The following is a 25,939-nucleotide window of genomic DNA, read 5'->3' on the forward strand; positions in this document are numbered from 1 at the left end:
CTGGACCTTCAGCCCTTTCCCTGCCTGATCCCAGGGATCTGGGCTTGGAGAAGAGCTCTGGCACTGACAAAAGCAGCAGATGTGGAGGGCACAGCCTTGGAGCTCTGTGGCTGCTGCTGCTCTCCCAGAAACTTCCCCAAATCCTCTCTTTCCTTCCTCCCCTCATTCCTGCACTCATCTCCCTCTGGTTTACCCAAATCTTTCTGGTCCTTCTGATTTTTTCACTCTCCAAATTGCAAGGGAAGGGATGGATTTCACCTTCTGAGCACCTACAGGTATAACGTGACCAAGTGCTGATGCCCATCTGATCATCACTGTGACACCTCAGCATATCCCCCACCCTGATCTAGCTCATCCCAGCCTATCTTATCACCAGGACCTCTATTTTATCATCAACACACCTATCTTATCACCAGGACCTCTATTTTATCATCAACACACCTATCTTATCACCAGGACTCCTATCTTATCACCAGGACCCCCAACTTATCACCAGAAATTCAATGAAAATCATTAAAATCCACATTCAACACGTAATTTTCACTTACAGCAACAAAAACAAAAGAACAACTAAACGAAACAGAAAGAAAAGAGCAAAAAAAGTTCCCTAAATCAAATCCACAAATAACATTATGACACAAGACAAAAAAGACAAATTGCACAAAATCCACCCCTGTCATCCACCCTGACACACCTGGGTATCAGTTGCACACAACACAAGGACAAAGTAACATTTCCATCCCTCTCAGGTTTTGTCCCAGCAGAAAAATGGGACTAAACCAGCTCAGGGCTCACTGGCCTCTCCTTAAGACCCCTGAGGAATTCACTGAATCCATGGAAAAGGAGATTTTTCCAAGCTATTTTCCCTTCTCCCACTGGGCTGTTGCCTCCCTGGGCGGCAGGGAAATGTCTGCCAAACATGAAGGCCCAGAATGCTTTGGGCCTGCCGAAAATACACCTCAATATCTTACATTTCTTCATGAAATTCAGGTGAATCGCTGATCCTACACTGTCTTCTCCTGAATATCATAGAGAAATGTGAGATTCTGAGGTGTATTTTTGGCAGGCCCAAAGCATTCTGGGCCTTCATGGTTGGCAGACATTTCCCTGCCAGTCAGGGATGGGCCAGCCCAGTGGGAGAAGGGAAAATAGCCTGGAATAACTTGGAAAATATCCTTCAGAAATCCTTCAGGTGGATTTTTTTTTTCTGGTCAACAACAGAAACCTTGGAAAATAAGAGAGCTGCTGGTCCTGGACTTGCTGATCCTTATGGATTCCTTCCAGGCTGGTGACACCATTGGAGAGTAGGAAATCCATCCTCCCTCATCTCTTCCAACTTCCAGCAATCCCATGAGGGGACAGGAGCACCTGTGGGGTGGGGACAGGCCCTGGGACACTGCTGGCAGGTCCTGCAGTGAGCCAGGAGGGGCAGAGAGCATCAATGACACCCGTGGCACAAAGAGAGGCCTTTTTTGTCCCTAACTGCCACCAACCAGCACAGGCAGTGGCAGTGGTTTCAGATCCTCTGGGCTGGTTCTTGTGGCCATCACTGCTGAGCTTTGGCCACTGGGAGATATGCCCAGGGGACAGTGCCTGGTGTCCCCATGTGGGAGATGTGCCCAGGGGACAGTGCTGGTGTCCCCATGTGTGAGATGTGCCATGGGGACAGTGCCTGGTGTCCCCACAGCCTCTTCAAGGCCTCTGCTCTGCTGAGGTGGCACTTTTGGTCTAACCTGGAGGATTTGTGAGTACCCAGGAATGTGGCTCTTGATCTGAGGTCCCCTTGGGTCCCATCCTCCTTCTCTCTGCACTTCTGGGCTCTCTTTCCTGTCACCTCCAACTGTCTCTCCTGTCACCTCCAACTGTCCCTCCTGTGACCTCCAGCCTTGCCTTGCCCTCTGTGACACAGTGAAGGATCCTCACACAAAGCAGAGAAATAATTGGGTGTCAACAGGCAAAGAACTCCTTCAGTAAATACATTTTGCTATTAAATTAATTAATTAAATTGATCTGTGAAGTCGTTGCTAAAGGAATTGCTTCTGTTTGCTCTCCTGGCTCATCCCTGAGCTGGGCAATGCTGTGTGGGCAGGGGGCTGAGCTGGCAGGTTTGAGGGCCCAGCTGAGTGCCTGGCCAAGCTTTTGCTTTATTTCCACTGAAAGTTCTGACGGAATAAAAACCTTCCCCCGGAACCCTTTGGTGGGGCCTCATCAGCGTTTTCAGGTGGAAAACTCAACTCTTCTGTTGGAAAATTCCCATCCAGAGCAAGTCATTTATTCCTGGGGTTGGGGAGTGGGTGTAGGGCACAGTCCTGGCAGCTGCCACATCCTTTGGTGACAGAAATGGGGATGTGGTGGAGCAGCTCCTTCCCCACATCTACAAAATCCAGGTGTCACATCATCCTGGGCAGGATTTTGGCCATGTGAGAGGGAATTTTGGGAATTAGGCTGGAATGACAATCAGTCAACAGCCTGAAATGAATAAAAAATCCCATTCAGGTGTGGAGAAGGAGCTGAGGTGGGGGTTGATATCTTCTGATCTTCTCCCAGGGAACAAAGGACAGTAGGAGAGGAAATGGCCTCAAGCTGCTCCAGGGGAGGCTTAGATTGGATATTAGGTGGAATTTCTTCATGGAAAGGGTGGTCAGGCATTGGAAGGAGCTGCCCAGAGCAGTGGTGGAGTCACCATCCCTGGAAGTGCACAAAAATCCCATGAATGTGGCACCTGGAGACACAGATCAGTGGTGGCCATGGTGGTGTTGGGCTGATGGCTGGACTTGATGATCTCAAAGGGTTTTTCCAACCTTAATTCCATGATTTTGTGTGGAGATCCATCCCTGCCTCTGATTTATCCCTCTCCCTTTCTTGCTCCCAGAGCTGTGATTCCAGAAATACATACTTTCCCATAATCCAATTCCCATAATCATTTGGGAATTGGCCTCATTGTTGCGCAGCAATGCCCCAATGTAAAATAAATATTCACTAAATTTGCAGGTTTTAACCCATGTTGTTCTACTGCAGCAAATCTCATGTAAAATCAGTTTTATTTTCTTTTAAGCAGCACCTTCAGACACACCTTCAGGAAGGAAATGAAGGTGGCTGTGGTAAAAATAGAAGGGAATGACAAAAATAAGAGAATCATGAAAATAAGGGAATCAGAGAAATAAGGGAATCACGAAAATAAGGGAATGACAAAAATAAAGGAATCACAAAAATAAGGGAATCACAGAAATAAGAGAAACCCAAAATCTACTGTCTTGCTCCAGCTGTTTAAATAAAAAAAAAATTACTGGTAGATATTAATCCGTTTTAAAAAGCAAAATAAAAATACTGATTGGAAAAAAAATACTTGCCGTGATGAATAAAAGATAAAACATCTCCTCCAACCAGTGGAAAAGGGAAAAGTAGTTTCTTTTATGTGTTTTTGCTTCAACAAAGAAGAGAAAAAAGGGATGGAAAAAGTGTTTGATGGACCACAAAGGGGTTAAAAACAGCCACAGGGAGGCAGATACCAAATCCTACCAGCAGATCCTCAAATTCAGCACCCATTTTCCCTAATGTGAAGCAGCAAAGAGGAAAAAATACTGTGCAGGAGGCTGAGAGCTGCTATTTAGGGCAGCCTGTTTAACACCCCAGAGCTGTTCTGGCACAGAGAAAATCCCAAGTGAGCCGACACTGGGAGGAGCTGCAAAGACACAGCAGAGGTGGGGAAGAGGCAGAGAAGCTGAGAGTGAGAGCAGAAATAATGACATGGGCTGAGATACTGAAAGTGGGACAAAAGGAGGGATTTTGGGGGGAGAATATAAAAATCTACTCACAGACAGCAGGGAATTGAGCAAAGGGCAGTGGAGGCTTGGCACAGGGAATATTTCAGAGGATATTCCAAGTGTAAACTACAGGAATCATGTTTTAAAGGGGAAATTAAATTTCATTTTCACTTAATCTAATCTCTGTTATGTCTGCTATTTTAACTTCAGACATGAACCAAAATCTTTTCCCTGGGTTTTCTTAATTCACTTTTCTAAATCAAGGATTTGATTAAAGTTTCCCCTAATCAAGAATTCCTGTTTTTTTCACTGATTTAGGGATGTTTGACCTTGCTTCTCTGGCCATTCCCCTGAAATGGGTCTCATTTCCTTCCACATCCAAGCTGTTTTGCCCTCAGGGATCAGAGCCCAGGAGAGGATGGAGAAATCCAGCTGGAGAGGATGGAAATGGGAACTCACACTCCTAACACAGTTGTGCTTCTGTCCCTGAGACAAAGATGGATCAAGATGCCTCCAGAAAGTCCCAGGAAAACCAAAGTAAGGGAAAATCAGATTCATAGGCAGAGTTAAATTGAAGAGGGAATGAAGTGATGGGAATTTGTGGAGGTCATTCTTCCCAGCAAGTCAGTGGAAGGAGGATGTCAGTGTTCCCTTTGAACATTTTCCAAGGGACAATGTGAGTTAGGGCAGATTTAATCCTCAATTTCCCTTCTGGGATTTTGGGTTGGAGCCTTCAAACTGGGGTATAACATCCCTGGGGCACCTGGGAGTTGTCAGGTGTGTCCTGGTGTGTCCAGGAAAGGTTTAGTGTGTCCAAAGCCCCCCAGGGCTGTGTGTCCTGGGCCTCTGCTGGCACTGCTCTGACACAAGGTGTTATTATGGAATCCTGGAATGGTTTGGGTGGGAAGGACCTTAAAGTTCATCCTACTCCACCCCTGCCATGGCAGAGACACCTTCCACTATCCCAGGCTGCTCCAAGCCTTGTCCAGCCTGGCCTTGGACACTGCCAGGGATCCAGGGGCAGCCACAGCTGCTCTGGGAAATCCATTCTAGGGCCTTCCCACCATCACAGGGAGGAATTCCTTTCCAATATCCCATCTAAATCTCCCCTCTTTTAGTTCAAAGCCATTCCCCCTGTCCTGTCACTCCCAGGTGCTCAGGGAAGTCCACCCCAGGGTCTCCCCACCCTCACAGTGTTTGTGTCCTTCCTGCAGCATTCCTGTCTCCCCAAATCCACCCCATCCCCCCTGGCCAAGGGGACTCTTTGGGAGTGCTGTGGGTGGGAAGAACCCAGTGAAAATCCCTCTGCTCCCAAAGTGCTGCTTGGCAGCCACATGCATCTTGTGCTGCCCCATTGCCTCCCCAGGGTGGAATGGAATCCTCCTCCAGTGAGTAACCAAGGAGTAAAGTGCTGACCCAGCCCAGCCCAGCCCTGAGGTGACACCGCAGATGTCCCAGTGGTTCAATGCCAGGAGCTGCTGCCAACCCTCACACAATGGCTCAGCCGTGACAGGAGGGAGCAGGGAGCTTTCCAGCCCTTCAGGCCACAGTTCCCCAGGGGTGAGTCCTGCCAAAATCCTGGGACTGTGCAGGACAGCAAATCCATCCCAACTGCAAACCCCTCCAGGAGCAGAGGAGTGAGAGCCCAGCTCAGTGCTGGGTCATCCCAAATCCACATCCCAATCCCAAACCTTCTCCAGCTGTGTGAACATTGAAGGTCCCTCTCCAGCTGTGGCTGAGTTTCCTTTTCTCCCACAGCAGCAACTTCCAGAGCTTTCTCCTTCAGGATGGGTTTTGCTCCATTTGGGATGAAATGTCCTGAAAGCCCTGCAGGAATTGGCAGGAGGGGCTGAGGAGCTGCAGACAGGCCTATTCTTTTGAGCTCTGAGGGCAGCTCTGCCCTAAAAATGCTGTTGTGGTGCTTCCTACTCCCTCCCAACACACAAAAAAATCCTTCTGAACTGAGAGAAATGTTATAATAAAGATCAAAATGATGCAGCCACGCTGAGCTGGACTTGAGGTGGTGGCAGAGCTGTGATTTTCGGGGGGTTCAGGGCAAGGGGGTGCAGAAGCCCAGAGGGAGGAAGGCTGTGGTGGCTCCTGCAGGCACTGGGGGAGCTGAAGGTTTGAAGATGAGGTTCAGAGGCAAAATGTCAGCAGGAAAGGTGAGACCTGACCCCAAAAACAGAGTGTCCTCAGCCCTGCCTTGAGTTAGGAGGTGAAACAGAACAGGAGCACATGGCTGGAGCTCTAAAAATCCTCTTTTTAGGGGGGTGGGAGATGTTCCTGCAGAGAAAAGCCTGGTGGTGCCACGACTTTGTGGAGCTGGTTGTGAATCCTCAGCTCCTGGCAATGATTTTTTAAAAAATTTAGTTTTTTTTTTATTAAAGCTTTCCCTAATCACAAATTCCCAGATTTTTTCACTGATTTAGGGATTTTTGCTTCTCTGGCCATTCCCCTGAGATGAGTCTCATTTCCTTCCACATCCAACCTGTTTTACCCTCAAGGATCACAACTTTGTGAGGCTGCTGTGAATCCTCAGCTCCTGGCGATGATTTTGCCAGCAGAAAACAGAAAAAGGCTTTTGGTTTTGGAGAATTTTTCTTTGCAGCCTTCGGAGGGTTTCTTCAAACAACATGGCTGGAAAGTAAAGAGTATTTGGGGGATTTTTGGCTGCAAAGTTTTGATTGTCCAAGCTGGAAACCACTGGGGAGAGGGAGAACAACTGAGGGTGGCTCCCAAACTGCTGTTATGAAATTCAGTTTGAATTGAAACTTCATGGTTGCTGTGGAAAATTCTCCTTGGTGAAAATTCACATTTCTGTGGAAAACCTGGTTTGAACAAAGCATTTCACAGGGATCTTTTCATGACAGACTGCCCAGGGATGAAATGACCTGATCCCTGAAAATCTGAAATGCAGGAAATCTCTTTTTACAGCTGGATGTGATGGGCTCATCCCTGTTCCCTGCACTTCCTTAAAATCACTGTATTTCCTTAAAACTGCTTTTTATTCCTCTTTTCAGAACAATCCATTATAAATGCTATATTTCATCTCCAACTTCTGGAGCCAGCAAGGTTCTTTATGTCAGAATCTCATTCCTTCACAGATAAAAATGATTGCTGGCAAAACTGGCATTTTGTGAAGGAAAATTTCTATCTTGCCAGACAAAAAAAAAATCACATGATAGCATTCTACTCTATTCTATTCTATAAAATTGTATTTTATATGACATTATATCATAATAAAATAATAAATAATATTGTATATAATATCAAATTACCAATAAAAAGATGAAAGGATGTGTTTTTTCTTCTCAAAACAAAAATCTAAAGTAGATCAGAACCTTACAAAAGTCTCTTTTTCTCCATTCACTAGAAAGGGAACCTTACAGGATCTTTCCATATAGAGAATCCCTTCAGGAGGAGATGTCTAAAGCTCCATCAGAAGTCTCCTGATTCCCACTTTTGGGAGCAATAAGAGAGAAGAGTGACCTCTACAGCCCAGGCCTGATTCCCTGGGAAGGAAGATTCTCTCTCTGCCTTGCTCACACTCATCCTACCAGAACCAGTGAAAAATAATTGGAGTGGAGTGGAATGGGATGGAATGGGATGGGATAGGATAGGATAGGATAGGATAGGATAGGATAGGATAGAATAGAATTAGAATAGAATCGAATCTGCTGACACCCACTGCTGTGAATGAAACTGGAATCTCTGGAGAGATTTGGATCTGATATTGGGAAGGAATTGTTGGCTGTGAGGGTGGGGAGGCCCTGGAATAGAATTCCCAGAGAAGCTGTGCTGCCCCTGGATCCCTGGCAGTGTCCAAGGCCAGGCTGGACAGGGCTTGGAGCAGCCTGGGATAGTGGAAGGTGTCTCAAGGTGTCCCTGCCATGGCAGAGGTGGCACTGGATTATCCTCAAGGCTCCTCCAAACCCAAACCATTCCATGGTTTCTGTGAATAAAACCTCCCCCTGCAACTGGGATGGTTCAAACCCACAGGTCTGACACCTCTGGTAACCCTTCCAGCCCTGCATTCCAGCAGGATGGAAAAGCACAAAGGAGATGCTGGTGCAGCAAGGAACAATCTGCCATCAAATAATGATCAGCCTCATCTGACTGATCATGGAATCATGGAATGGTTTGGGCTGGAAGAGGCCTTAAATCCCATCCTGTGCCACCCCTGGATACCTTCCACTAGCCCAGGTTGTTTTTCTGACTTAATTGGCTTTCCAAAGGGACGTTGTTTAAAAAAAAAAAACACCCAGAAATTACATGAAAATACTGAGATCTAAATTGTTTTGAGTTTTTGTAGAATCACAGAATCATGGAATTATTTGGGTTGGTAGGGACCTTAAAGTTCATCTCATTCCAAGGTTGCTCCAAACCCTGTCCAGCCTGGCTTTGGTCATTTGAGGGATCCAGGGGCAGCCACAGCTGCTCAGGACCAGAAGCAGATCCAGCCTGTGCCTCAAACTTGATTGGAATCACTTCATTCAGTGGGGCTGCAGTTAGCCCAGGCTTTGCTTTGATTTGTCCACAATGGAACATCTGGGAACATCAGCCCTGAACATCCCTGTTTGTTTGTGCCACTCTGTGCTGCCAACCTTGTCTAACATGAGATTGAAACGGAGATTAAAATTGAGATTTAAATTGGGATTTCAATTGAGATTTCAGCTGAGATTTCAGTTGGGATTTATTATGTTTTTATGGCTGCATCCATCCAGCCCTCCTCCTCTTCCTCCCCATGTCCCACCCCAAGGGAGTCCCGTGCCACCCCTCAGGTGCCGCTGTCACCTCGCTGAGACTCCTCGCTCTCTCCTGGGTGACTCCACACCTTCGCCAGCCCTTTGAAGCTCAAATTCAGCCCCAAATCCTCCCCCTCGCCGCCTCTGGGCTGCAGATGTTGCCGGCGAGCTCGAGAGCAGAGCTGCCGCTGCAGGAGCCACCTGCCCCCCCGTGTCACCGCATGTCACCGCCTCTTACGTAATCGCGACATCGCTGCAGCTTCCCCGGGGCTGCGAGTGCAGAGAAAAAAAAAAAAAAGTGAAAAAGAGAAACAAACAACAACAAAAAAAAAAGCCTAAAAAGGAGCCAAGGCCATGTCCGGGGGCGCAGGGCTGTCCCAGGGGCGGGAGGTGAGGGACACTTGGGGACACCTGGGGACACTTGGGGACGCGGTCCTCCGTCGCCCTGCCCGGGGGGCTCCTGCAGGAGCTGGGGGATCGCAGGGCTGCTGTCCCAAACTCGAGGTAAGTCCTGCCCAGGTGGTGCTGGGGAATCCATGGAATTGGGGCTTTGCCAGGTGTTGCGGGCAAAGGGGGCAAAGCAGAAAACCACTGCTGGGCTCTCCTGGGACGGGGCTGGCGCGGGGCAGGAAAACTGCTGCCTTTTCAATTTTTTCCTTTTTTCGCCCCTATTTATCTTCTTCTTTCCTTTTAAATCGTTTTCTATCCCCACCCCTTCTTTTTAATTTCATATTTTAAATTTTTTTAAAATTTTTTTTCTTCTTTTCTTCTTTTCTTTCTTTCTCTCTCTCTTTCTCTCTCTCTTTCTCTCCTTTTCCTTCCTTCTTCCTTCTTTCTTTTTCTTATTTTTTTCTCTTTTACTTTTTTTCCTTTTCCCTCTTCCTTTTCCCTCTCTCCCACCTCTGTTTATCATCTCTTTGCCCTCCGTGCTTCCCCCAGCTGCCCCTGAATTTCTCTGTCTCTAAACCCAGCACTCTTCCTTCCCACTGACACCTGAAAAAGCACAAATATTCGCTGTTTTGCCAGTATCTTCCTCCCTAATTCCTTCTCCCATCCTTACACGGAGGGATCTGAAGGTTTATATTTGTGGGTTTTGTTGTATTATTCCTCTTTATTTCCCTCGTTGCTGAGGTTGGACATTTTTGCTGCCTCAGTTTTCCACTGTGCTGGTTTTAGCAGCCAGTGTTGCTTTGTATTCAGGAAAATTTGAGAGTAAATAATTATTCTGTTGATAAAAAGCCTGTGAAAATGACATTTATTTGGTCGAAAAAAGTCATTGCTAGGCATCAACCCACCGGTTGGAACCTCCAGTTCCACAGGTGACAAAAGCTCTTGGTTGTAGCAGAGAGAATAAAATACTTTAAAAAAAATTAAATACGAATTTTTTTGGCACTCTAAATTTGAGTTTTGCTGTTCTGTGTCTTCTGAGTGGCAAAATTTTTTAGGGAAAGTCAAAGATTTGTTGGGAAAAGGGAAATAAGCTCCTAAGTGTCCTGTGTGCCAATTATCCCGTATTAGAACTCTGCTCATAATAATTATTGCAATAATTAATTGTAGAGTCACTTCCATGCCAGCCTGAGTGGAAGAACCTGCAGCTAGGGGGAAGAAAATATTAATTTCACCAATTTCTGACACTTCTGGTTGCCAAATTTACCAGGTTTCACTTTAAAAACACCACCTTTAAAATTCAGGCATCTTTAAAGTGCCCCAGAGCTTCAGTTCTCTTATAAAGAGACTCTAAACCATCAATTATTTTAAGAAAATATTCCAATCCCAACTTGAATTCCTCTGCAGTTTGCCTTTAAAAGTTAAATTCAAATGATGTTGAGTTAGAAAATCAAACGTGAAGAACTTTTGGTTTTGTTTTGTTTTGTTTTGTTTGCAGGGTTGGCTTGTTGGGCTTGTTTTCTGCCCATCTTGTTTTTAAGGTCCCACATTTTTCTTTATAAAAGCTTAGACTCCTACATAATGAGGCACCTTTAGCTCACACAGGCTTCCAGAAAAACTGCAGATTTGGGGAAAATTTTATTAAACTCCAGGATTTTTTTTCCTGAGCAGTTGTAAAGCATCTCAGAAGCAATGACCCCAAGCCTCAGCCTTGCTTTTGGGGTTTCTGCTCTGATTTTTCCTTAACCAGAAATCTCCAGAACACAGCCCAGTTCTGCTGTTCAGCCTTTCTCACTGTAATTAATTAATCAATTCAGGTTAATTAATTAATCCAGGTGGAATGTCCCCTGAATTTTGATTTTTTGGGAACTGGGGACTCATCCCATCTCCTGGGGGTCCCTTGGACCTAAAAGATGCGGTGGGTGAAATTTTTTTAGTAAATAACCTGCTCTGGGTCTGTGAAAATCGGTGTCAGGCCACAGCTCCCTCCTTTTCCAAAACTGTGCAATAATTCAGATTAATTAATAGCAGAAAGTCAGGTAAGGTGTCATTAATAGCGGAAAGGCAGGTGGGGTGTAATTAATAATAGAAAGTCAGGTAAGGTGCAGTTAAGAGCAGAATTTGGCTTTGTGTCTTGAGAAGGAAAAGTATCTTTATTTTCTTGTGGAGTCAACAAACTCCTCCTGCCTGTGCCTTGTGAATGTTTCCTGTGGTTGTTCATATTGCAATAATTGGAATATTGCAAAGATTGGGATAATCAGGGATGGAAGACAGAATTCACTGGGTTTTGCTGTTTTCTGTCATGGTCTGGCTGCTGATTTCTGCTGTTTGGGCACAAACCTGGAAGGAGCTTCAGTGGAGAAGCTCCAGATTTGCCTCGAGCGCAGTTTCAGCCAAACCCCAACTCCTAATTTCGAGTTTAATTTACTAATCTTCACTGAACTTACCCAGCATTTTGAGGCTGATAAAGCCCTGATAAGCACCCTGCTGCCTTGGGCACAGAGAGCCAAGATTTGGGGTTGAAACGAGCAGTTTCAGCTCCTGTGGGCTGCCAGCAGCTCTGTGTGTTACAGAAACTCAGCAGCACCGACCGTGCCTGAAAAATCTTCAGATGTTTCATTGATTTCCTGTGATGGCAGAGTGAAAGGGAAACCTCAGAGAGAAAATCTTGGTATTAGCAATTAATGAGTGAGAGATGTAATCAGGCTGGGCTGGGAGTGCCTTGGGCACGTGAGTTTGAGCAGAGGAGGCATGGAAACGTTCAGCATGGGCTGGTGGTGATGATTTGGGTCCTTTAAAAAGGAAAAAAAGGATGTTTTTGGAGAACTTCAGGTCCTATGACTGGATTTCTGTGAAAGAACCCAAGGTTGGGAGTGTTCCTGCTGGAAAATTATCATAAAATCACAGAATCTCAGAGTGGTTTGGGTTGGAAGGACCTTAAAGATCATGCAGTGTCACCCCAGCCATGGCAGGGACACCTTCCACCATCCCAGGCTGCTCCAAGCCCTGTCCAACCTGGCCTTGGGGATCCAAGGACAGTTTGTAACCATAAGGTGACAATGACAAAGGTGCCACGTGCAGGTATTTGTGCTCCTTGATCTGCTCTGCTCCTAGCCTGTGGAATATTCTGCACATCTCAGTGGGAACGGTCTGGAGCAGTGAGGGGAGTTTTATTTAGATCCTGCAAAAACTGTTGTAAATGGGAGACTCCAGCCCTGGGTTCTGGAAGAGTTTGTGCTGAATTAGGCCCAGGAAAAGACTGGGAGAGCTGGACTTGCTTTAAGTTTGTCTGCTTAAAGCTAAATAATTTCTTCGGGCTGGAGTCTGGCTGGGTTTGCAAAATCCCATGGGATCCACTGCCTGTGTGTCTCTGGGGCTCAGGGGTAAGGTCAGGGCCTGGTTCAGTTGGGTAAATCAGGAATGATTTGCAGTTGCTGCTGTGAGGAACCAGACAAGGAGCAGGAGAATGGGGATCCTGGAAGTTTCACTGGCCCTACAAAATACTTTGGGGTGGGTGTTGTGAAACAGATCTGTGAAAAGATGAAGGAAGGAATTGGGAATATCAAATACAGGAGAAAGCTCTTTCCTGAGGGGTGTTTGCTGAAGGATGGATTTGGAAAATGAAGGGAAGTCCTTGTTTTTCTAAGGATTTGTTCTGCTTTTCCTCTAGAATTGTTGTCACAGACTTGGTGACAGTGGCGCCTTTGCAGCTCTTGCAGAGCCAGGGGTTTTGTCATTTAGAAAATGATAAAAAAATGACCAAAATGACAGAGTTCCACTCTGTTTTTAAAACAGGGATTTCATGTGCCCTCAAGACCTTCTGACCACTGATGGCTGCACCTCCAAAGGGGCAGAAATACGTTCAGTTATTTCCTGGTGGGTCTTGACTTCTGAATTGGAGTTCTTGGGAATCCCAAGACAGAAACCTCTGTCTCGTAAACACCAACGGGAGCTCTCGCTTGAGCCAGCATTTCTGGCCTTGTCCCTGAAAAACCTCTCAGGCTCTGCCTGATTTTAAAGCTAAGCTGAGGCCTGCTGGATCTCAGAGCTGCAATGACGTCCTGTGGGGAGGAAGGGACTTACCTGAGGCTCGCGGCCGCCTCTCACTTCTTCCTCCCGCGGAGGCATCGCCGTCACCTGTGGGGTAACCTTCAGATAATGATGAGCTTTATCTCTGCCCATCGATCTCCCCTTTTTAAAAAAACCCTATTGTGACAGCACTTTTGGTCACATTCAGTATGAAGCAGATGGAATTTTCCATCCCTCTGGGTAGGCAGAGAGGGGAGGAGGGCGGAAGCCAAGGCTGCACTTGTTGCGTCGCTCGTGGGCATCCAGCGGCTCCTCCAAGGGTCTCTGCAGCTCCTGGCCTCCTTCCCTTCTCCTTCTATCATCTGAGCCAAGATCCAGGGGCTGGACAAGCTTTCCTGCAGTGCCACCAAGGTAAATGCAGCCACACTCTGCAGGTTCCTGCCTGCAGCCCCAGAGTGGGCGCAGGAAACATCCCCAGGAATTGCCAGGTTCATCCCTGCCCTCGGCGCTGCTGAGCGGCTCAGGGGCTTTGTGTGTTCTTTCCTTTATTAGAAATGGTATTAGCAATAAGATTACAAATGATATTATCATTATATTATAAATTATCAATGACATTATAAATGGCACAGATCTGATATGGGCTGCTCCTGGAACCTGTGAGGCCTGGAAGCCTCCAGGATGGGCTGGTGGCGATGATTTGAGTCATTCAAAAAGGAAAAAAGGGATGTTTTTGGAGAACTTCATGTCCTATGACTGGATTTCTGCGAAAGAACTCAAGGTTGGGAGTGTTCCCGCTGGAAAATGATCATAAAATCACAGAATCTCAGCGTGGTTTGGGTTGGAAGGGACATTAAAGATCATGCAGTGCCACCCCTGAGCACTGTGACTGTCCCTGAGTGTGATGTCAGTGAGGAGCAGCGTCAGGAGCTCTTGGCCACACTGCGTTTGTTGGCGTTGATCAGCTCAGGGGAATTCCAGCCTCTCTCAGCGTCCTTTGATGTGAATGAAAGAGCTCAGGTATCTCGAGGGATTGGCCAGGGGAAGGAGAATAATTTGGTTATTCATGTTCTATGTTCCTGGAGCAGGGTCTGAGAAAGAGATGCTGAAACTGAAGGAACAACTAAAGATGTTTGTAAAATGCTCTGGAGTGTTCAGGTTGTTTTTCTGACTTAATTGGCTTTCCAAGGAGAGGATGTTTAAAAAAAAAAAGTAGAAATTATATGAAAATATCAAGATCTAAATTGTTTTGAATTTTTGTAGAATCGTAGAATCATAGAATGGTTTGGGTTGAAAGGGACCTTAAAGCTCATCTCACTCCCAGGTTGCTCCAAGCCCTGTCCAGCCTGGCCTTGGACACTGCCAGGGATCCAGGGGCAGCCACAGCTTCTCTGGGCAACCTGTGCCAGGGCCTGCACACCCTCACAAGGAACAATTCCTTCCCAATATCCCATCTAACCCTGCCCTTGGGCAGTTTGAAGCCATTCCCCCTTGTTCTGTCACTCCGACCCTTGGAAATATTCCTTCTCCATCCTTCTTGGAGCTCCTTCAGGCACTGCAAGGCCACAGTTTGGTCACCCCAGAGCTTCTCTTCTCCAGGCTGAACAATCCCAATTCCCTCAGCCTTTCCTCCCAGCAGAGCTGCTCCATCCCTCTGACCATCCTGGTTCCTTCTCTGACTCTCTCCAGCAGCTCCAGCTCCTTCCTATCCTAAGGACTCCAGAGCTGATTTCAGTTTTCAGCTGAAATACACAAATCTCTGATTGAGAATTCAGCTAAACTGCCCCAGAGTCAACCCTTTCCACCCAAACTGTGAAATTAGGCAGGGGAAGGAAAAGGATTTTTTAAAAAGTCCTTTCCCAGAGGAAAAAGAAAAAGCTGTTTTTATGAAGTATTGAGCCAGGCTGGGACAGGTCAGATTTCTTGGGTGCAGAGGCAACTGGGATGGAGCAAACGCTGTGAAAACGTCATTATTTTCTGATTCTGTGACTATTCAGCAGCTCCCACTGAGGCATTTGCAGCCCGAGAAATGCAAAACTCGGCCACTTGCAAAGGCCCAGCAGCACTGAAGGGTTTGCAGTGTTTTGCAGCACATTTCCATCATTCTGGTCTGTCACAGACCTGCAGGCAAATTCAGAGGTCAGCTTGTTCCAACCTGAGCAATGCCTGAGCTGCTTTTGAGGCTTTTCCCCCGAGCAGAGCAGCCCTGGGGCTGTGGGGGATTGAGGAAGGAGCACTGACACCCCGAGCTCTGCTTTGGTAACTCAGGCTGGGTTCCCCTGCTTTGAACTCTCCTACCTCAAGACCAAAAAAGACAAAATTCATTCTGCCAAGCTTCCAACAAACCACCTGGTGTGATTAGGCTGTGGAGACAGTGATTTCATAGCTCAGAGCGTAAAATTTTGGCACAGAAGGAAGTTCATTGTGCCCTTCTGACCTGGAATCTGTAGAGGAAAAGGTGATTTTGGGGAGTTCAACATCCATGGTTGTGATAGTAATAGGAGTAGCAATTAATAGTAATTTTAATTCACTCCAGAGAATCCTTCTGGGCTGTTGGAATCTGAATTTCAAACAAATGACTGCGAAGCTTCAGCAGAGACCAGATTGTAGAAAAGCTGAAGGTGAAAATTTTGGAAATTGAAGGCCCTGCAATCCATCACCAGAGCTGCAGCAATATTTAGTGCTCGGAGCCAGCTAGCATTCGGTGTTTTCAAAATAGACACGCAGCAAACTGGGGCTTTGGCACAGCAGGGCTGCTTCTGAGCTCGTTTTGGTCTGAGTGTGAGTTCAAAGCTTTCATCCCTGCAGCAGAGGCTGCCACAGGTCATTGGGTTCTGCTGTTTGCTCCTCCAGTGCCTCCTTTCATCAGCAGACCACGTTATTTCCCACTGAGACACCAGAAGTGAGTAATAGCTGTTCCTCAACAGCTCCTGTTAACCACCGCGCAGTGTGAATGTCAAATACTCAGGAATATGAGTAATTAGAGTGAAGCCCTTTTATCTCCAACAGGCTGGGAGGTTTAGAGAGCACCCCAAGACACCACCAAACCACAGGATTCATTTTTTTTTTTCTTATTGCTCAGGTGAAGGAGCAGCAGCAAAATCAAAAGTTGTTTGCTGCTGGCAGTGTTTGTACAGCACAGCATCCCTGGGAGGAGTTTTCAGAGGTTTCTGATGTAAATCAGCACCTGGGCCTCCTTTGATCAGTGGAAGTTCTCATATCAGTGAAAAATATCGGAGTTATCTCATTTTATCAGAGCCAATTCTCAATAACTCCTGTGGGTTTGTTGGTGATGTGCTGGAGTGGCTTGAGATAAAGAGCTGAGCTCTGATTTGGTTTAGGATGAGATAATTTAGGAGAAAAAAATTAAGCAGCTCTCAAGTTCCTTTATATCGGTGTGAAATGAGGGCTGCTTGGCTCAAACTCTGTGTGGTTTAAACTCCGAATTCCAAATTCTGATCCCAGTTGAATGAATTCCAGTGATGTTCCTGTGGATTGGCTCTTATATATCCAGGTGCTGAACCAAGTATGATCAGGAAACTGGGAATGAGAGTTTGACCCAAAGATTGTCTGTAGGGCAGTGAATTTCACAATGGAATTATGTGTTTTATGGAAAGTTTTCTTCCCTTTGCTTGTTTAAAATCAACCGTTTTCACTTAAAAGCAAAGAACAGAAATCTCCAACACAGGGAAGCTCTGCCAAGTCACTTTGTGCCCTTTTATTTTACATTGATTGCCCTGTTTAATTAAAATATGTGTAGATTTATGCTTGGATTTTCATTTTTGTAGTTTTAGTGATGACTGCTCCTCTCAGCTGTGCTTCTAAATGTGACTTCAAACACCAAATTTTTATTGTTTGTTGTAGATATAAATTCACTATATAAATAGGGGGAGTAAACAGGTGTGAAGATTTAAAACTTTGCAACTTAAGGAAGCCACAGTGAGAGGCAGCACAATTTAGAGTTACACATTAAAAATGGAGGAAATTGAGAATAATAAAACACAGATATTTGTAATAGCATAGGGATTGAGTTTTTTATTTAATCCACTTTATCCTCCCTTCTAATCCCAAGACAAGGCCATGACTGTGGTTCAGTTGTGCATCAATAACCACTTGCTGCTGGACAAGGTCTGATCTTTGTCCATTTTTTCATGACTCCATTATCCTGAGGCAATGAATTCCAAATTTTAGTGGTGTTATATGAAGATTCCCTTTGCTTCTTTGAAATCCACTCCCTGAAAATCCCAATTCACCTCCTTTACTCCTCAGAAATAACAAGTCAAAATTTCTCTTTGGGGAAACCGCTCTGGCTGCCCCTTGCAAGATTTATTTTAATTTCACAGTGAAGAAAAGGAATGCTCTGAGGGCTCAGGGCTTGCCTTGGGCTCGGAGCAGAGGGAGATGGAGCAGCTGATTTCGGGGTGGTTTGTCGTGAATCAGTTCCGCTGAGATCTCGAGCTTTTCCTGGAGGGTTTTGCACACTCTGTTGGAAAGTCCAACTCCTCACAGCCCCCCTGATCTGTGCCTTGGGGGGAGATAAGGGCAAGGAGGGGAGATAGGGCTGAAATCTCTGAAGCTGAGCCCTGCCAGGGCCTTCGTTTGGTGGGAGGCAAAGTTTTTACCAGCAATGAGGATCTTTTGAGCAGAGCCCTGGGTACAGCACATCCTCACCCTCACACATTAAACCAGGTCAGTGCACATTTAACCCTTCCCAGCTGATCAGAGGCATTGTGGAGGTGATAAGGATGGGGTTTCACTGCTTATCTTCATGGATTTAACGATATTTTCTATAAAAACCCTGCCTTGCTTTTGGCCTGCTCGGCGGTAAAGCTCAAAGGCTGCTCTCTGCACATCTCTGCTCTCTGCACATCTTCCTAGGGATGCTCTGTCTGAGCAGAACCAGCAGATTTAGTGCAAAAAAGAGGTGACAAACGAACAAACAGCGTCATTTTACAATGTTTTAATGCTTTCTCTTCTGTTCAGGATGCAGATAATACAAAACACAGCCAATAATACCAAGGCAAGGCTGAGTAAAATAAAAGTTTTATACTCCCAGCTGCAGAAACAACAGAACACCTTAGAAACTCAAGGTTGCATAATTCCCCTGACCCAAGGGCTCCGAAGCCCCTGCTGATATTAATGTTTCCATGGCCCCCGTGGGGACAGGTTTGGTGTCAGTTTGTGTTCTCTGCGGTCCCCCAGAGCCCTGAGACAGCTGTGTGGGCTCAGGTGTGACTTTGTGGCTGCAGATAAAAATAACAGGTAGGGCTGAGCCTCTGCAGCCCAAACCGTGATGCATTCACACTCTGGCCCTGCTCAGCCTTCATCCCTTGACCTTAAAAGGCCAATTCTTGCCTCGGATGAGAGCTTCCCCTGCCTCCTTCCAGGCTTTCTGCTCCTCCGAGGAACTGGGAATGTTTGATTCCTGCCTTTTCTCCTGGATTCCACCCTCTCTTCCCAGGATTTCACTTCCATTTCCCTCAAGTGTTGAGTTCTGGAGGAAATTCTCACCTTGGCACCATCACTTGGAGTGTTGTGATATAAATAGGGTGACCTGTTGATCTCTGGCTTATTCAAAAAACAACTCTCATCACCTCCTAACCTGAAGATTTTAGACAAATTTTGCAACTTAGGGAAGCCTTAGTGACAGGTAGCAAAATTTAGTGTCACACATTAAAAATGGAGGAAATTGAGAATAATAAAATACAGATATTTGTGATAGTACAGGGATTGAATTTTTTATTTAATCCACTTTATCCTCTCTTCCAATCCCAAGGTAAGGCCATGACTGTGGTTCAGTTGTGCATCAATAACCACTTGCTGCTGGAGGGTGAGGAGTTGGATTAAAGTGAGAAAGGTTCAACAACAGGAGTTTTCAGGGAGGTTTATTGCTCAGGTTCTGTCTCACAAATGCCTGTTTTGGGTCCCTTTTACCCCCCATGCTTCCCAGCCTGATTGAACGGTGAATATTGGGAAGAGTAATCCCAAAACTCCCCATAAGATCTCCATAGGGGCACTGGGAGCAAGAGAAGGACAGGGAGAGACTAAGGAGTTTACTCAGTGCAAAAGCCACCTGTTGATGTCTGACTCATTCAAAAAACAACTCTTGTCACCTCCCAACCCGAAACATTCCTGCTAAGTGATTAAGCCCTGCAAAAACTGCATTTCCGCCTCTTGACACCGTGAGAAACCGCAAATCCACTCACTGAAATTCTCCTTTTGATGCTTTGATGTCAGCAGTAATTTTGATCGAAAGCTGAGGGAATTACCCTGAAATTATTCATGCTAAAGGGCATTCTTTGTTTTGGTCTTTAGTTACCCTTTGTGTATTTGGGGTCTCAGGGACTTGTGGGTAAATGAATAAAAATGCATTAATAAAAATGCATTAAATACATTAAATAAATGTATTTAATTACAAAATCCCATTGGTTTGTGCAGAGAGGATTTGTCCTGATTTCAACCAGAACCAAACTCTGGTCACACTGGGTAAATTGGGAGAGTGAAGAGGTGGCGATTGGTGTGGTTTGCAGTTGTGAGTTGTGCAGAGGTCACTGGGGTGATGACAACCTGCCAGTACTGAAGGGTTCTAAATGTGCATCCATCAATATTTCATTTACTAGCAGTAGAACATTGAATCAAAGGCCTTGAGCAGCATTTTCAGGCTCATTTCTGCTGTGCAATATTTGTATAACTCTGTCTGTGTGTTACAGAGCTCATTTATTCCATCCTCATGTTGTTTGATCCTCAAAATCCTCCAGAGATCTTTCCTGCCTCATTTGTTGGGTGCTTGGGATGCCTTAAAAAGGGATAGGATTTTCTGAAGGAGATTCAAATGGACAGAAGGCAGGGTTAGATGGAATTTTGGGAAGGAATTGTTCCCTGCAAGGGTGGGGAAGCCCTGGAATGGAATTCCCAGAGCAGCTGTTGCTGCCCCTGGATCCCTGGCAGTATCCAAGGCCAGGCTGGACAGGGCTTGGAGCAGCCTGAGATACTGGAAGGTGTCCCTGCCATGGCAGGGGTGGCACTGGATGAGCTTTAAGGTCCTTCCAACCCAAACTATTCCATGAGAGCAAAGTTGTTTTGTTACTCTTCTTCAGCTCCTCCCCAAAGTCCGTGACTGAGGTAAATCAGTTCCTCTCCCTGCGCCTTCCTTATCTCCCAAACAGACCTAATGACTCTGACTTCCTTTGCAAGGCAACTTGAGATAAGTGGGAGATCACAACTAATTCTTATTATCTAGATTGAAGTTACTCAGATAAAGTCTGACTGTTCACAGAGTGGGCAAAACGTGTGGGGTGGAACTCTGCTCAGTCATGCACGATTTCAGACATCCTGGGTTGGACTTTGCAGAGAGGTTGGTGAGATGTGATTGATTGATTGATTGATGTGCTGACACATCAGAACCTGGATATTTTGAAAATGTGGCTCCAAAACAACGGGAATAAACAGGAGAAGCTGTCCTGTGTGTAACAGAAAGAAAACAACCCCATTCCAATATTAATTACCAACCCCATCAGTGGTAACAGCTCTGTGCTCTCATTCCAGCAGAATTCCCCACCATGGAGAACTTCCTGGCCCCTCGGAGTGAGCTGGTGCTACCTCAGGGCCGAGCCCAGCTGCTCCTGGGCAAGGCGGGCGGGCATTCCCGTCGGAAGCGGGAGTTCATGCCGGACCACAAGAAGGACACCACGTACTGGGAGAAGCGGCGCAAGAACAACGAGGCGGCCAAGCGCTCGCGGGAGAAGCGGCGCCTCAACGACGTGGCCATGGAGAGCCAGCTGGCCGCGCTGAGCCGTGAGAACGCCGTGCTGCGAGCCGAGCTGCTCTCCCTCAAGCTGCGCTTCGGCCTCCTCGGCCCAGAGCACAGCCCCATCCAGGGCCACCCCCTCGGGCTCTACTTCAGGGGGCACCGGGCAGCCTCACCCCTGCTGGCCATGGAGCCCTTGGCTGGTGACTCCTGCTGCCCTGCCCGGAAGAGCTTCGTGCCCAAGGTGCTGGAAATGGCTGATTTTCCCTGCAAAACCTTCGGCCCTGCCGCAAACATCCTCGGCTGTGACTCCAAACCCATTCCCATGGACACACCTGGCCCCCAGCAGCCTAAAAGATTTGATGCCTCCTTCAGCCCCAAAACATTCGATGCCTCCTTCAGCCCCAGAAGGTTCGATGCCTCCTTCAGCCCCACAGTTTGCTCTCCATTCCTCAGCTACCCCTGCCCAGACAAACACCCTTTCCCCTGGCCTTGGCTGGGCAGTGCCTGTTTCCTGTGTCCATCCCCTGGCACTGCTGAGGCCTGCAAGGAGAGCAGCACAGTGGTGTCGGATGAAGATGATGAGCAGCAAGTGCCCAAAACCTCTCCTGAGCCCCCCTGCAGCCTGGCCTGCCCCTCGGAGGAGCAGCTGAAGGGCCGCAGCTTTGCTGCCCTCCCGCACAAGCTCCGGATCAAGAGCAAAACCTTGGGCAGTCTGGAGGAGGTTGGGCTGGATTCCCACTGAGGAGCACAGGAATGGCTGCCCTGGGGCCAGAGGGAGACTTTCCAAGGACTTGAAGGGTTTGGAAGGATGGGGTGGGAGGGAAATATCTTTTTTTCCAAAGATGGATATGATTTCCCCTGCTCTGTTGAAATGCCAGGGGAATTTCTGGGGCTGCACTGATGCTTAAAACAGGACTTGCTAAAACAGAAGGCTAGACAAAGTTAGGAGAATAAAAATCAGATTAATTTATTGAAGGCCTTCAGGTACATTTAGGGCACACAAAGCCTGTTTGAGAGGCTGCACACAAAATGGATGACAAGTCACAAGTTCTTCACATTTTATAAGTTCTATTATCATATTGGGCCTCAATTCTCCAATTACCCCTTCAGGTGATGATGTCAACCACCCCAAGCCTGCTCCCCCCAATTCACTGTTGTTCACATATTTTGGGGCTCTGAGGCAGCGAAATGCCCTTGGATTTTCCAACTGAGCAATCGTTTTGTCTAAAACGCTGGGAACAGAGGTTTTTAGCACTTTATACGCAACCTAGAGCTACACACCAAAACTACAGATACATGAAAAATAGAGGCTAAAAATTCTTAAGGCATCATTGTCACTACAGCGCAAGTGCAGCCAGCGAGGACCCTGCGAGGACCTGGTGGCCCTGCTGAGACAGTGAGGTGACACTGGAGGTGTGAAGGGGCAGGAAGAGGCCGAGACATGTGCGGGGATGTTCCCTCACAACATGACACCACAGCTCCTGGGGGATCAGCCACTGTAAGGACCTTTGCTTCATCATCACCTTCATCCTCACCAATGTGCCTCGAGTGGAATTCCCTGGCATGGGAAAGTGTTGATGGAACCAGTTTCAGACTCCTCAGCTGTCTGGGGAAAATGAAAACGGGTTGTGACTCTGTGGGGATTTACACTGGCATGAAATGAGAGCAGGACAATTCCACTTTATTCCCATTTCATCCAAATTTATCTCCAGAGAAGTTGAACTCTTTCTCTGTGACCACACATGCTGTGGTCCACAAGATCATTTCATTTATCTTGGCAACAGTTATTATGAAAGCCTATCTTTTTTAATTATTATTGAAATGCAAATATTTTAGTTTTGCTTTTCTTTTTAAAAAGGCATTTTCAAACCCAGTCTTTGTGTATTTGGGAGCTCTTTATCAAACAGGCCCAAGCTGCACGTGGTGTTTGTGTTCCTGTATCTGCTGGGACATCTCCCTGTCCCTTCTGCCTTCTCTGCTTTTCCTTTGGGAAGGCCTCAGGGAGAGCAGCCTCTGCAAGGCTCTGGAGCCTCCTTGGAGCTGCTCCTCAGTTTCCAAGCCAAAGAGAATCCTCAGGGATGTATTCCAGGTATAGCTGTCACTCCCTCTCCTCAGATCTTCCCTCTTTTCCCAAGGACAGGAGGCTCCTGCAGTTCTGATGTTGCTGTGTCTCTCAGCCCCAAACATTTTTGGTCATGTTGAACAAAACCACCCCAATCTGATGACTCCATGGGCCTCATGTGATGGAAGAAGATCTCAAAGTGAAAAAGCAGCTTCAAGCTGTTCTGCCCCAGCCACACATTTTCAGTCCCAAACAGAAGAGCTGCAGAGCCTGTCCATCCCTGCTGAGAACCAGACTTGACACTGGGAGCTCAAAATCCCAGCTCAGATTCCTGGGAATCTCCACCTCTCCAGCTCCTGTTCCTTTGTCTGTCTGTCCCTCTGCCCCTCAGGTGAGACCCCAGCCCTGTGCCCAGCTCAGGAAGGACCTGGAGCTGCTGGAGAGAGTCCAGAGGAGGCCCCAAGGGGATCAGAGGGATGGAGCGACTCTGCTGGGAGCAAAGGCTGGGAGAGCTGGGAATGTCCAGCCTGGAGAGGAGAAGCTCTGGGGTGACCTCACTGGGGCCTTGCAGGGAACCCACAAGAAAGATGGACAGACAATTCCCAAGGACAATGGGGAATGGCTTCCCACTGCCAGAGGGCAGGGTTAGATGGGATATTGGGAAGGAATTCCACTCTATTAGGGTGGGGAGGCCCTGGGACAGGTTGCCCAGAGAAGCTGTGGCTGCCCCTGGATCCTGGCAGTGTCCAAGGCCAGGTTGCAGCCTGGGATGGTGGAAGATGTCTCTGCCCATGGCAGAGACATGGATGGACTTCCATGTTCTTCCAACCCAAACCATTCCATGATTGTATGACAATTTCAGGCTCTGGAGAAGAAGGACAATTGCCAAGAAGTGTTTTTCTAGAAATCATTCTATAGCTGATAAAGGAATGCAGCAATGGTAGGACTGTGTTGAAGAACAACCCACAGTGCCTGGCACAGGATGGAACAATCCCTCAAATTCATTTGGGAAAGAAGGTCCTGAGTGGGAGCTGTACAAAGGGTCTGAGCTGGGGATGTACCAACATGTGCCCAATAAATCTGTTTGCAGAAGCTGCAGAAGTGTCTTGGTTTGACTGTTGGGACTGGATCTGCCTCTTTCCTCCTCAGGAACAGCCAGAATGAGAAATCCATCCCCTGGGAACCATCAGCGAGCTGTGCAGAGCTGTGGGCACACACCTTCCCCATTCCCTGTCCATAAATGCATTTTCCCCCTGTCTGTGCCTCTGTCCCCACAGCAGGACCCCAATTCCCCACCACAGACCCCCCAGCAGTGCAGCATGGAGCTCTCTCCCAGCTCACCATTGTTTCTAGGGTCACCCCACAAGGATCAGCCCCAACTGGCCCTGTCCCAGTTCTGGGATCAGAGCAGAGGAACAGCCTCAGCTTCCTGGCACAGCTGCCCAGGCATGAGGGGATTTCTTCTGTACCCCCGAATGAGGGGAAACCGGAGCTGCAGCCACCGCTCAGGTGTGAAACTCGAGGCAGTGATGCTCTGGAGATTCAAAGAAACCACATGTGGTTCCATTTCCTGTCCCATTCCCACTGTCCCCTCTGCCCCCCACAGCCGCCAGGGACAGCCCAGGGCAGGGAGGTGGCACAGAAACGATTTCACTGAAAGAAATTCCTGCTGTTCCCAATCCCTGTGGGATCAGCTTTGCTCCCGCTGGTCTGGGCTGGGCTGGCTCTGTGTGCCTGCAAAGATTTTGGGGTGCAGTGAGAGGGTGGGAATGAGCTCAGCTTCATCTGTAGGATGGGTTTGGGGTTCACAGGGAAGGGGTGAGCCCCAGGACCTGCTGTCCTTCCTAATTCTGCTTTCCCTCCCAATCCTAATCCTGCTGTCCCTCCTAACTCTCCTGTCCCTCCTAACTCTCCTGGTCCCTCCTAATGCTGTTGCTGCAGCCCACGAGAGATTTAACCCTAAAGGTGCCCAAAGGTTATTTTTGTGGGGTGGCTGAGGATGCTGAAGAAATGAGTAGCATTTCCTGTTTGCTGTGTCCCTGCCCTTGCACAAACCAAACCTGGGGAGACAAACATGGCTTGGAGTGGGGCTGGTGGTGCTGGGACCTGCAGGGTGCCTGTGGAGGGAGAGGGAGGGTGGGACAGCAGCAGGACAAGCAGCAGGAGATGGGGACAGGGTGTGCAGTGAGCCAGCCCTGGCCCCTCACCTCATATCCTCTCCCAGACCTTCACCTCTATCTCTCCTGCTCCAGGCTTTGCTTTCCTCCCCTCCAGGGTCACTCACCTGGAGGAGATGTAGGTGGAGATGGTCTTTCCTTTCATTTCCCCTTTCCCTTTCCCTTTTCCTTTTCCTTTCCCTTTCCCTTGCCCTTGCCCTTGCCCTTGCCCTTGCCCTTGCCCTTGCCCTTGCCCTTGCCCTTGCCCTTGCCCTTCCCTTTCCTGCTTTATCCCCAGAGAATTTCCTGCATGGGGAATCTCCACCAGCCCTATCCATCATCCCAAATTCCATATTTAATAACACCTTCAGGAAAGAACTGCTGTTGTACCAATTGTGAGGCTTGGCTGGAAAGCAGCTGAGCTGCTCCTGCTGCTGCTCAGGCTTAGTTAATTCTTTAATTAGTCTTTGTTTTGAAGTGATCTCAGGCAGTTTTCAAGCTGATTAATTAGTGGGCTGAGTGTTATGGAATAAAAAATCCTCTGTGTGGCCTAAGAGGGGGAGACAAGGAAGTTATTCCCTGCTTGTTCCTCTTTGGAAAATTATTCCACTCCATTTTAATCTGGATTTTTTCACCAAGACGGGAAGGTTTTGCCTTTGAGCTGGCAGGAGGCACCTGAGAGGCACATCTGAATATACATCAGAGGAGAATCTGAGCAGAGGAAAATTGCTCAGAGCTTTCCACACCTCAGAAGGGAAAAGGGAAAGTGGGCAGAGGCTTTGCAGAAGCTGCAGGAAGGATTTTTTTGTGCAGCTCACGACCACGGGGGGAAAAAAGCACGGAGGGGATTTCAGGAAGGATGAATCCGCCAGAAGGAGTTGGAGACCGAGCTGGGAGGGTGGGTGATGCTGCTGCTGCTCTCCCTGAGGTTTGCTGGATGGAGCCAAAGCCTCACCCAAATGCTTCTCCATCCCTGAGCCTCAGAAAAGGAAATTTCTCTGTTGCCAAAGCCAGTAAACCCCAAAAAACCCAACAAATCCCAGCCA

At 47.5% G+C, this 25,939-nt stretch overlaps 1 protein-coding gene across 2 annotated transcripts; it reads left to right on the forward strand.

Moving 5' to 3' along the window:
• Nucleotides 1-8,863: 8,863 nt before the first annotated feature.
• On the forward strand, nt 8,864-23,829 carry NFILZ (NFIL3 like basic leucine zipper). Of its 2 annotated transcripts, none has more exons than XM_085040485.1 (2): nt 8,864-9,016; nt 20,471-23,829. In XM_085040485.1, exon 2 carries the CDS (start codon nt 20,485-20,487, stop codon nt 21,415-21,417), a length of 933 nt encoding a protein of 310 aa, XP_084896611.1. In that variant the 5' UTR covers nt 8,864-9,016; nt 20,471-20,484; the 3' UTR covers nt 21,418-23,829. The 2 variants fall into 2 exon arrangements, with proteins under 2 accessions (XP_084896611.1, XP_084896610.1); XM_085040484.1 differs by having other exon boundaries at nt 20,474-23,829.
• The last annotated feature ends 2,110 nt before the right edge of the window (nt 23,830-25,939 follow it).

Source organism: Lichenostomus cassidix, chromosome 28 (genome assembly GCF_008360975.1).
Source record: "Lichenostomus cassidix isolate B80296 chromosome 28, HeHo_3.0, whole genome shotgun sequence".
Lineage (NCBI taxonomy): Eukaryota > Metazoa > Chordata > Aves > Passeriformes > Meliphagidae > Lichenostomus > Lichenostomus cassidix.

What these genes read in the sequence shown, in the direction of transcription:
- NFILZ (XM_085040485.1), top strand. Translation starts at nt 20,485, where the DNA reads ATGGAGAACTTCCTGGCCCCTCGGAGTGAGCTGGTGCTACCTCAGGGC.